Genomic DNA, 12,763 nt, shown 5'->3' with positions numbered 1-12,763 from the left:
AATTTTCCGTTGCGGACCAATGAGAAAACCGCGCACGTAAAATATCTCTACATGCCACTTTGAACCTCCAATACCCAAGTGACCCACGCTACTGTTTATTCCCCTCCGAGAAGCTGTCCGCTAAATATGCAGCAGTTGTCTTTGCGGCGAGGGAGAATGGAAATAAATAGCGGCTGATGTTTAAAATATAAACCTTATTAAAAGATCAAGTTACAAAGTTGGTGATGGAAACACGCGTCGACACGAGCGTTCGAAAAGTAACTTTGAATTTCACTGCCACGAGGAAAGACAACATTTGCATTCAAACCTCACGAAACTAAAACGTTTTGTTTAAAAAAACAACAACAAAAAAAAAACTATTTAAAGTGCTATTCATCTTAAAAGTGCGCCTTTATGTTTAACTGTAATAAATCAATGTACAAGCTGGAGTTAAACTCGCTGGTTGCCAAAAGAAAACCTGCACATGTTCTGTGTGAAACTGTTCTGACTGCACTGACACTGATAATCACGATCACTTGGAACCATTATTAAAAATAAAAGTTCCCCATTTAAGTAACATGAGAATAAACCCCCCATAACAACATGTGAGACTATGTGTTTTATGTGCGGCTTGATAATGTAATGTCAAAGTGCAGGAACGATTCTTACTCGCGCGGTTCGCTGATTTGGGAAGAAAGAGATTAAGAGTGGTATTTCCTTTTTTTCTCCTCCTCCTCCTCCTCCTCCTCCTCCTCCTCTCTCTCTCTCTTTAGTTGCATGCTCAAGTCCCCCCGTTCTCCCCCTGGTCAAGTTCAGTGCGTTGTTTTCTCCGGACCCCTGACGGACGCTTCTTATTGGTGGGCAGCGACGGTTACATCACCGCACGGCTCGTGACGCGCACGTCTTCCTGTTTCCTTCAGCCGCGTCTTAAAGTGAATCTTTAGTGGCGGAGGAGCGCTCCAGCATCCAGTTCCCCCTCTGCATCCAGTGCGCCTCGGAGACGCACAGACGCAGACGCTCGCTCTCTCTCTCGCTCTCTCTTTCGCTCTCTCGCTCTCGCTCGCTCTCTCTCTTGCACTCTCTCTATGTCTCTCACTCTTGTAGTCACAGCAGAGGATAGAGGGAGAGATCGACGCGCAAGAGCTCTTTTCATCTTCTATATTTTCCCTATTTTGTTCCTTTCGGCCGCGTCGCCGACTTTATTCCAGCTCTTCCTCCTCTGAGAGAAACTCTGTAATCCAGCCATCCAGCCGAGCTCTGCAACATATTCTTTCTTTGGTTTTTGGTTTTTTTTTTTTTTTTTTTTGGTCGCCGTAGGAGTTCAGGTTGTCCCCCCCCTCTTCATCTAAAGGGTAAGTAACCTTGTCCTCGGATACCTCCCTCTCCCGTGCTGCCTCGCCTGCGCACGGTGGGCGGAAAAAAAAGCCAAAACAACAAAAACAAATGAAACATCATTAACGGGGGGCTGATCGTATCTATCGGGGCGTTATATTCGCTCTGTGTCGCTCCACTCATCTTGACGTGTGGATAGAGTTGCGTGAGCAGCTCGTGTGTGTTATGTATTTATTTATTTATTTATTTAATTTGTGTCGGGTGTTGCGAGGATGATTTGCGGACGGTAGCCCAACCTTTCCTCATTAAAAAAAAAAAAAAAAGCTCCCGTCAAGTTGATTTAGCAACTTTTGCGAAGTAAGTTTGGGAAGTTTTTGTTGTTGTTGTTTTTTGTTGTTTTGACGTGATGTACGAAAAACGTGAGCTGATTTACGGACGGGAACTGATTGGACCTGTATTTGATTTGGAAACGGTGTATTTGCTGTTGCCTCTTTGTCCCGTGGGCTCAGTTTTGTTTTAACGACCCCTTAAGATGCCTTTTTTTTAGTGTCACAAAACCCTCAGCGGAGCTTGTCAGCTGTCTTGTTCGTTGAATTTGGTGGTTTATCTTCTACTTTCTTATGGACATCCGTGAGAAAACGCTGCCGGTTGTGTTGTCGGAAGTGTCAGCAGCTGTGTCTCCGAGTCTTGGTCCATCCACTGACCATCAGATGTGCCAAGAAACCGCCAGGTCTCAGCTGTAGAGCGTAAATGGTGTTGGACTTCAAGTTTAAACTCATAAAAGTTACACAAACTGTGCATTACTTTAATCCAAGGCTCGTTTCGCACCTTTAACTCTTCAACTTTAACTCTTTATTTTGTTTCCGCTTAAAGTTTTGTTTCAGGATTTAAAACATGAAAGAGGTTTACAAGGTTTTGGTGAGCATCTACGGCTTGTTGTTCACAGCTTGAAATTATTGAAAGGTCTTTAAATGAGGGAGAGACACAGAGAGAGTGAGTGCGCATGGGCAATGGGAGACAGGTGCGCCGTCGGAAAAGACAGGTGCTGGTGACTATTTCAAGCTCATTGTTAAGATCCTGAGGCGGTCGAGTCAAGTTTTGTTTTTCTCTCTTTCTTGGACATGTATCACCTCTTGTCTGAACTGCTGGATGTGGCTGTCAAGACTTGAGCCCAGGCCATTTATCACAATGGTTGTGGTGTAGAATGTTGTTGTGACTTCAGCAGGAGGAATTATTTACCTTTTTATTCCAGCAAATTAGGCAATTACAGTCTGATCAAATGTCAATTTCGAAAATGTTTTTTTAGAGTGAGAAACCTGCTTGTGGCTTGTCCCCTTCACACAACCAAGCGTCTAACAAAGCCAACAGTAAAGTTGTGTGTGTGCGCTTATCTGTGCGTGTGTGTCTGTGTGTGTTAGTGTGAATGAAAAGAAAGAACATTTGCTTAAAAGGAATAAATACTAACAAAATAATTGAACATGCAGCAAAAGTGTAAAGATGATGAAGTTTCTTTTAGTCGAAGCAGGCAAATAATCGGCTAAAGAAAAATGTTTTTAAATCTCACTGGAGTTCAGTTTCTCCCGTCACTCTTCAGATTTGTTGTCTCTGAATAGCTTTTGTCTGAATATTACAACAAAATTAAACATAGATCTGAATCAGATTTTTTTGGCATTTCTCTATGCAAAATTATTATTTATTTACAGCTTTGCAGATCTATCTTAAAATCTACAAAAAATCAGTGTAACATTTGCATTTATGTGCTACTTGTAAAACTGAAGTCAAGTAAAGAGTGTGTGTGTGTTACGTTTCTGCTATGTTTTATTATTTCTTACCGAGTCTCGATAAGGGCCGGTGTTTTCCTGACTAATATAAAACGAGAAAATGTAAATTGTTGCACCACTTTCACGCCGTTAAGAAACATCCACATATTTTTAAAAACATTTTTTAAAGACAAGCGTGCCGATTAAACGGTCTAATAATATCACTACATTTGAGATTTGATGCATCTGATATGGCTCTGACTAAGACACAGCCACTGCTGCTTACATAGCATTATTGATGCAGGCCTGTACTGACAAAACGTTTTGCTTTCAGAGGGGCATTAGGGTTTTTGTAAGAGCGCTTTAAGTTGCTCCTTGCCAGAGTTGACCCTTGTGACCTATTCATTTGAGCAGAATTAACTGCCCTTGCCAGATGAAAAGACAAACAAAAAACACAGAAGTGAGCTCACGCTGGCACCAAAATCAATAGGCCTATTTTGTGTTTTCTTTTATGTGCCACTCTCCCCATTGCTTAAGATATGATGGCCATATTGATTCATGTGGACGCAGGACTTGCATTTTAAAATTACACAATGTGTAAACATGGTTTAAAATAAGATTATTTTGGTGATCTAACCAAATGATATCTCAATTACAAAATAGGATTTTTTTAAAAAGACATATACGATGTGCATTCCCTCCCCTTATAAACACTCTTAACCTTATTTCTTATTATTTTATTTTCTGAATTAATAGCTCGTATGTTGGCTCACACCGCAACAAAATGGAAATGAGGACAAGTACTTAAGTAATTATCATAATTTTATGCAGCTTTGTGTTCCGTGGGAACTGGTTCAGTGTCGCGCGGCGTGTAACAGGGGACAGGATAAAATGTAGGACTTTGCCCTGGAATGTCGAGCCAAGGCCTAATTTTGACCCCATCTTGCCTGTTCTCTTTACCCCTCTGTCACTGATCCTTACTGCCTGGATCCAACCACGGCTGTCCCTGTCCTTGTAGGAACATATATGTCGGCTAAAGTAATTCTCCTGAGGTTGATAGATTTTCATTGTTTCAGTCTCTGAAAAGCCTTTTCTGTTCAATGCAGATGTAGTTCCAACACTGAAGTGTTCTAGGACATGTCCTGCCTGAGTGAGTGAGTGAGTGAGTGACTTAAAATCTAAAAATATATCTCACTTTAATGAGTCATGTATCTGTGAATTTTTGCCCACAGGTACTCAGAGGCTTTGATCCTAGAGGACTGGGTTTGTGGGATATGGCCCAATAGCAGCAGCCCGTGATGCCGGACCATGACAGCGACTCCCTCCTGAACAGACAGACCAAGCGAAGACGTGTGGACATTGGTGTTAAGAGGACCGTGGGCAGCACAGCCTCCTCCACAGCAGCAGCCACAACAGCAACCACTGATAACATTGCCCGCGCCAAAGCAGCCATTTTCAGTGCCATGAACTCTCTGAGCTCCCACTCTCACCACGGATCAGACACCGACTCCATGGAGTGCTCTGTAGTGCAGCCACATGGTGGGCCTGGCGTTGTGTCAGCCAGCGACAGTGAATCCAAGTCCAATGTACTCCGAAAGCTACTGAAGAGGGCCAACTCATATGAGGATACCATGATGCCCTTCCCTGGCACCACCATTATCTCCCAGCTTCTCAAGAATAACATGGCTAAAAATGGAGGCGGACCCGAGAGGGGAGAAAGAGGGGACAGGGGTGATCGGGACGCCGGCTTCCCTGGATCAGGGCTCTCCAATGCAAGTTCGGATGCTCCCCAAGAGGATGCATGCAGTAACTCCTCCCAGGACAGCACCCCTCAAGAGTGCTTGTCACCGTTTGGTCGTCCTCCAGGCCTGGCCACCTTTGACATCGAACGACTCAATGATGAACACCTGCGTGCCAAGAGAGCCCGCGTAGAGAACATTATACGTGGTATGAGCCACTCACCCAGTGTGGTGGTACCTGCTGCTTCCCGTCATGAGCGTGACCATGAGATGGATGGAGATAGGGACATGGAGTTAGACTGCCCACCCCCTCAGTCTCAGCATCAGGCCCCCAGCAGCCCACGGGGTGGCGAGGTGTGCAGCAGTAGCAGCCGAGAGAACAAGCGTAAGCAGCGTCTGCCTCAGCAGCAACAGCAGAGCTTCACCCAGCTGGTGTGCCAGAGGAAGGAGCAGAAGCAGGAGGAGCGACGGCAACTGAAGCTGCAGCTGGAGGACATGCAGAAACAGCTACGCCAGTTGCAGGAGAAGTTCTTTCAGATTTATGACTCAACTGACGACTCAGAACACAATGACCTCCACAATGACCTCCACAACGACATAGGAAACATGTCTGAGGACAGCCCAACCCGATCTGATAACGGCGGCGATGATCGGGGTGGAGATGACTTGCGCTCTGACAATGAGATGTCTGACCTGGACCCGGGCCATTTCCTAGACAGGGCGCGGGCATTGCTTCAGGAGCAGGCCCTGCTGGCGGACGGAGAGAAGCCAAGAAGAGAGGGGCTCGGCCGGAGCAAAGCACAGGGAGGACCAGGCTCCTCCATGCATGCTGAAGGAAAACAGCTGGCGGAAACACTGAAGCAGGAACTCAATTCAGCCATGACGCAGGTGGTGGACACAGTGGTAAAAGTGTTTGCCAAGCCTCCACGCCCTACACCCCAGCAGGCTTTCCCCCCATTATCCCTACCACCTGAAAGATTTCCCAATGTTGTCAATGGAGACAACCCCAACTTCCACACCGCCAACCAGAGGCTGCAGTGCTTCGGTGATGTCATCATTCCCAATCCACTAGACTCATTTGCCAGCATGCCCGGGATGCCAGGCGCCGCCAACGACCAAACCGAGGCGCTGCCCTTAGTCGTGAGGAAGACACCCAGTGAGCACCACCACCAGTCCTCAGCTGTGGGCGCACATGGTGGGCACCACCATCCTGCCCTTCACCCCTCCTCGCTCTCTGCCTCCATGGGTTTTAGCCCTCCATCCTTTAGACACCCCTTTCCACTTCCTCTTATGGGCTACCCTTTCCAGAGTCCCCTGGGTGGACCCACAGGTGGCTACCCAGGAAAGGACCGCTCTTCACCAGACTCCATGGACCTGTCCCGGGAGACCACCAGCCTGAGGACCAAGATGACATCAGGTCACCACCTTGTGCACCACCACCATCGCTCTTGTTCACCAGCACACCCAGGCAGCACAGCTGAGGGACTCTCCCTGTCCCTCATCAAGTCCGAGTGTGGTGATCTCCAGGACATGTCTGACATCTCACCTTACTCAGGCAGCAATGTATCCTTTCAGAAAATCTGTGTGGTATGTGTGTGTATATGTTTTGAGGAGGTTGAAAGGCAACAAGTGAATGTGTAAGACAGTGACCCTGTTGTTTTAACTCTACATGGTCCAGTTCAAACCAGCTCATACTTGTGTAAGCCAGGAAAAATCAGATTCCAAGTGGTAATTCCCTGCGGAGACAGGTGCGGAACATGGCATCAAAAGACACAAAGAGTTAAAAATCAAATCTTTTTTAGCCTTTTTGAAACAAGCCTAAGAATCTGAGAAATTGTTGATGAATCACTTTTCCTCCCACTGCTGTTCTCCTCTCCATTGTACTGCATTGTTGTATTTATTTTTATACTCATACCTCTTCCTTCTCACAGCATCGTACTGCCTTTTCTTCCATCTTCAATCCTAAGTGCTTTAAAAGCTTTCTTGTCACATATCACTTACTCACAAAGATTAGGGCCCCCATGACATTTACTGCCCCAATTCCCTTTATGAAAAAAATAGCCCTGAAAGAACAAGGAGGGAGATAGCATCCTGAAACTTGGCACACAATGGTGTTATATAGCCTCCCTTATAGTTTAACCCCAGTGTGCCCCAATCATGCCCTACGGATAAAGAGGCTATCCCCTATGGGAGGCTCAAATTGAATCCCCCGGAGACTCAGGACTAATAGCTTAAAGAGATACATTCAGGCCCTTCTCTGTTTCCCTTATACCTCCTTAGTCCCCAAGTATTCAACACCCCTTAACCCTTATGAAAGTTTGATTCGTGTCACACTGGTTGTCCTTAGAAGACTTTGTCTTCAAGTCATTAACATTCATTACATGCTTAAGAAATTAATCTAACAGCTCTTTCCCTGTCTGGGCTTTATTAGTGAATATGTATATTTAACACTTTAGAAGCCTTGTTTTTGCTCTTGCGTGTACCTGAGCGCCGAGCTGTTAACGTGTGTGTGTGTGTGTGTGTGTGTGTGTGTGTGTGTACCGTTTTATGTGCATGTGTGCATGTCACAAAAGGTTCGCCTGAGGACTCAGTAAAGATGTATATTTATGATTGCTTGTGTTTTCTCTTGTGTTCCTCTTATCATCCATCGCTGTTGTAAAAAGCCCACAATCATTGTCGTTTCTTTTCTCTTTTTTTCATTTCATAAAGATCTGTCAACAGCCCGGGGGGCCCTTCGGCTGTTGCTTGGCAGCCAAATACTTCTTTTTTTGTTTTCCCTCCCTGCAAACCCCCCTCCTCCCTGCCTTTTCTTTGAAGCGGACGTTAACAGGTGTTTGCAGCGAGCTGTTTATCTTTCATTACCTCGCCTTGTCTTGTCTTCTGACCCAAGGGTGAACGCTTTCCAGAGATCCATAATCCTTTGCTTCTACGGGCTCCCGATGGAGGGATGAGAAGAGAAAAGGGAGAGAGAAACATACAGAGACTGAGAGAAAGTAGAAAACAATCAAACAATAACCACATATGCCAGATGCTGTGGCTTTCATTGTAGCATTTATTATTTCAGGGCATTAACAGATGTATTCCCCTACATGGAAAGAATAGGCGTGTTTGTTGTTTCATTTTTGATTCCTTGAGTTTATTCCACAGGTTTAGGAACAAAGTTAGGCTTTGATAAGCTATCAGTTTGTTTATTTTTTATCATAATTTGCATGACATTTACAACTTTATTTGCATTTCTAGTCTTACAGCTGGTTCCACTGATGTGGATTTTTTGATAATTCCCTATTTTTTTTTTCTTTTTCTTTCGGAGCCTCAGAAGCCAGAGACAGCTTGTCAGACATTTTGCGAGGTGTGTTCAAGTTCACCAGCTCTCGGCAGTGTTGTGGAGCAGATGGCTGCTATCAATTTCCTCATTTGTTCTCAGTCCGACTCCAAATATTCTTGTCCTTACACCTGGAATTAGGAAGTGGAGCAGCTATTTCCCTCTCATGACTTTGGGCTTTGGGGAAGTGTTGCGAGAATGATGATGTCTTGTCAGATGTGGCAGGCGAACAGTGGGCCAGCTGGTATGAGTGCACCATCATGACAAAATAATAGCCTTGCACGCCACCCCTAAGTCCAATCACAATTACATTTGCAAGCTGTGAGTGAATTGGAGATGAAAATGCCTCATCAGGAGATATGAAGCTTCTTAATTGTCGTCTGAAGGGAGGTGATATTGTGTTTATGGCCGGAGAGGTAAAATCTCGCTGTCTTTGTTTTAAAATAATTTTTAATTTCTGTGATAAGGGGAAAGCGATGCTAATCCTAATTGAAAAAGCAAAAACAAATTAATCTAAGTGTAAGTGCAGAGCTTTCACAGCAAATAAATCCCACCTTGCCTTACTGAGAAAAAAAACAGCTCTCTTTTTTCTCTCCCTCTGCCTCTCGCTCTGTCTGAGGATCCATTGTATCCCCTCCACTTGGAGCAGATGGTGTGGTGTGGAGAGTGAAGTGCTGCTCTTTTGGCCAGGCCTGACAGAGTAACACCAGTCTGCCAGGGTTTCCCCCACAAGACCCTCGCTGCGTATACAACTAACTCTCCCTCTCTCTCACTGAATCAGACAAAGTAGACAGGGTCTTTAAGGAGCCAGCCCAGTGTGGTTCAGCATTTGCTGGCTTTGCCGTGTAACCCCAAGGCCAAGGGCAATCCAATCTAGCAGCTGATGCCTTCCTCCTACTCTATAGTTACAGCTACATCTGGACACTTGACTGATTTTAACGATCGCAGCCACCCCTGTAGATCGTAAATAATGTCAAGCAATGTATTTTGCCCAGTCAAGTGTAAACAGTCTTCATGAAAACTTGGGGCCGTATCTTCTGTGTAATTTAAAGCCCTGTCTTGCTTCTGCCTGATGAGAACCCTTGTTGAAATGGCCTGAGGTTTTAACATGCAGCCTGCCCCCCATCCCCGTTCCCTTTTCAATGTCTTATCCTCCAGATTGATATTATCAGATGCATTATACGGCCGTTAATTCACCATGGAAATGGCTTGGGCCGTTCGGTAGCGCAGATGTGTTTCAGTCCCCCCATATTGCTGGCTGTGTCCAAAGCCTCAGAGCCCCTCTTCTCCTTCTCCTCCTCCTCCTCCTTCTTCTTTTGCTCCTCCAAGGGTTTGGCAGCGGCAGAGAGGCTGGGGGGTAGGGGTGGAGCAGAGGGAGGAGGAGGGGGATGTAATTGAAGGTTGGAACCATGCTATCCCTCAAGGTGCCCCCACCAGCCCATCTCCATCCTCCCTCTGCTGTTCAATCCAGGCGATCCATTAGGAAGACAAGGCCTCTGACATGTATTTGAATACGGCCTGTGCGAGTGTGAGGAGGTTTTTTCATGTTGCTCGGCCCAATGTTTGGGACTATCTCCTAGACCTTGTTTTGTCACTGATATGACGCCAGCATCAGACAGTCATATTCAGGCTTGGCATGTGTTGTCGCCAAGCCATTAGGCCTTCTTGCCCGTCACTGGCGTTAACTGCTGTCTTTGTCTGTGATATGCAAATGTCTCCCTTTTTCTTCTTCCTTTTTTTTTTTTTTTTTTTCGGGTTAGCGCGGGGTGTAGGCAAAGGCGTTTGCTCACTTTGACTGTGAAATGAGCCTCCTTATGTAAAAGCATCGGCTGTAGTGCTGGCCAGCGTTTTATTTACCGTGACGCTCTCACACCTGATACGGACGATGCTAATTGCAAGCAAATGGTTCTGCTTTGGTGCACTGTCTTCAGCCAGCCATCCTCCCCCAGCCCCCCCACCCCCCACCCCCCTTCAGCAGCCTCGCACTCATGCCTGGAAGGAAATTTGGTTACCCACCATCCAAATGTTACTGCCAAGAACTAGCATGCACATAGAAATTTTGTGATCACATCAGTGGCGACATTAGCTTGATCTACCGTAAGTTGTTTCCCCTCCAAACAGTTGTTGATGTCCTTAATTGCGTTCATGTTCAGATCCAAGAGGGTCTCTCTCCCAATCACCTGAAGAAAGCCAAGCTCATGTTTTTCTACACCCGCTACCCGAGCTCTAACATGCTTAAGATGTTCTTCTCTGATGTCAAGGTAAGTCCTCTTCAGACTTTCTATGAGTTTCCAACCCCTTTACCCACCATCCTCTTAACTATATCGCACACTATCTATTCGGCTATTTTTTTATTTTAGAGAGATGGTGACTTGTTTTGCTCCATGTAACAAGTGTAAAGGTGGTTAACACTCTGTTGCATCTGTTTTTCTGTCTCTCGCCGCTTTTCTTCCCTCGCACAACTGTCGACGCACCTGCTTTGAAAGGGGAAGTTTGATTTGTGATTCGGGATGTGCTGGCTTCAGCTGCCGAGAACAGTGTACGCTTGTCTGTCTTGAAACGAGGCCCTTTTCCCTTTGCTTAAGTTATGGTTATATGCAAAAGATGAAAGAAGAGGAAGTTGAATGGGTTTACATGAGGGAGCTGGAGAGCCTATGAGTATTCTAAAGATAAAGAGTGAGATGAGTAATGGAGGGGTGGAGAGGGCAGAGAGGAGGATGGAGCCTAGAGACGGAGGAGTGGTTATCTGAGCAGGTGTAGGGAGGATGGTTTGATGGAGGGAGGGGAGAAGGGAAAGAGTCGTTTGTTCGGGGGGGGGGGACAGGGCAAGGATGAGCGTTGGTGCCGCTGGGAGTTTAATGAAGGAAATTTGGGAAACAAAGAAGCACAATATGTAAGCTGCACAGAAAAAAACAAGAACAATAACACAAAGGCCGTTGTGATGTGCGCAACCAAGTTTTTTCCGTGTTGTTGTTGTTTTGTGTGTGTGTACGCTCCCGGACCATACGGAGGGGTAAACACTGTGACATATCCAGGCCATCTTATTCAAATCAGAAGATAAAGGCACCCTTTTTTCCCATCTGCCCCCTCATTGGATGCTGTCGCCGCCAACCATAACTCGTGGGTCGAGTACAGTTTAAAACGAGGGTAGGCACCTGTGTGTGTCGTTTCATTACAAAAACCCCTCGATTTTAACGCATCCCACAGATTTGATGTTGGTGTGCTATTTTGCTGTTGAACAAATCGCACCAACAATTACCGTTTAAAATTTGAATCACTCGTTCCGCTGACTAATAACTCCTGATGAGGTGGCCTCCTCATGAATGGCCTCATCAGATACTTAAACAAGGTCAAGATAGTTAAGGGGATTATGAGTCAAATTAGTTTGTTTTTGTTTTCAGTGGATGACAATGGACTTAAGCTGTACATTTGTAGACATGTATGGGAATGAGACTGACTACTGTATCTAATTATATTCAGGGCCTCTTAAGCGAGTGGGTGTCCTCAGACATGAGTCTTGAAGGCTAATCAGGTCTCGACTAATCAGGTTTTGACTGTCAAGAACCTAATGAACGTGGGAAGTGGGTTGCCTTAACAAGTGGGGGACGCCGTGGCTGTTGTTCCCCTTCATTAGGCACCTTTTTAAGACTATTGTGACTTCTTTTGACTTTTGGTGTTGGTGAAATGTTATGACAGATGCACCATAATACCATTGTTGGTGCTGCTAATGACGGCCTATGGTATCATCCCTGGCTTTAAGATGTCTCATTATTAATGCAGATATTGTTTTGATGGAGGCTGACAGATTAATGTCCAGATTAAATTAAGATTTTCAGTCAGTTGATAAAGTCATCTGAAGTTCTTGCCTTTGTAAAGAGATACGCTGTGTGCATGTTCTATAGATTAATTACAGCCTGTTTGGACACTGATGCATTGTCCTCTATTTTTCAAGTGAACACAACCTCGCACACACCTTGCTTTCTGTGGCTCTTTCAGCGGCAAGCCTCAGTATTTGGGCCAGTCATGTGCTGCGGAGTAGCGGAGGTCAGGAGGGTTTTCCCTTTTCTATATGTCATTCCTTCTCTTTTCTTTTTTTCGCTGATGGTGTGGCATGGTATGTGTGCCTCGGCGGGGCCGGGGAGAAAGAAAAGCCAGCCGCTGGATTTGAGTCGCCGCAGTAACAAAAGCCCGCTTTCCAGGGCCGCTTTTTGTGTGCAGTCAGCCAATAGGCAGCCGGAGATTATCTCCCACAATTCACCCCTGCGAAAACAGGAAACGTTGGAAAGCCCTGATGACTGTGAAGGGGCTTACGAGAGAGAGAGAGAGAGAGAGCGAGAGAGAGAGAGAGAGAGGGAGAAAGAGAAAGAGAGAGAAAGAGAGAGGGGGAGAGAGAGAGGGGGAGAGAGAGAGGGGGAGGCCAGTACAGGCTTCTGTGTCTTTCTGCTCTTCTCTCCGGTTGTTCTGGATGTAGCTTAGCACTCTGAGGTCATCTGTGTGCTTTCTGCTCCATTGTTGACCACTATGTCAGGGAGAGTGTTGGCGAGAGACTCACACTTTCATCCAAATGCTTTTCAGCGTAATGTTTTCACCCTAAACGAAAAAAAGACAGAAGTGTAGAGAACCAATTTCAT

At 45.7% G+C, this 12,763-nt stretch overlaps 1 protein-coding gene across 3 annotated transcripts in view; it reads left to right on the top strand.

Annotated features, from left to right (window-relative positions):
- The first annotated feature begins 830 nt into the window (after positions 1-830).
- Positions 831-12,763, top strand: part of LOC119012963 (prospero homeobox protein 1-like) — a 33,587-nt gene continuing 21,654 nt past the window's right edge. The window contains exons 1-3 of one of the 3 annotated variants that reach the window (XM_037087235.1): positions 831-1,331; positions 4,304-6,373; positions 10,286-10,393. In XM_037087235.1, the coding sequence (XP_036943130.1) occupies positions 4,370-6,373; positions 10,286-10,393 (2,112 nt within the window). In that variant the 5' untranslated portion in view covers positions 831-1,331; positions 4,304-4,369. Of the gene's footprint in view, positions 1,332-1,468; positions 1,669-2,327; positions 2,354-4,303; positions 6,374-10,285; positions 10,394-12,763 lie in introns of those variants that run through there. The other 2 variants (XM_037087237.1, XM_037087238.1) reach the window with 2 other exon arrangements.

Source organism: Acanthopagrus latus, chromosome 22 (assembly GCF_904848185.1).
Source record: "Acanthopagrus latus isolate v.2019 chromosome 22, fAcaLat1.1, whole genome shotgun sequence".
NCBI classification, from domain to species: Eukaryota; Metazoa; Chordata; class Actinopteri; order Spariformes; family Sparidae; genus Acanthopagrus; species Acanthopagrus latus.
This window is presented reverse-complemented; position numbering and strand designations above follow the sequence as displayed.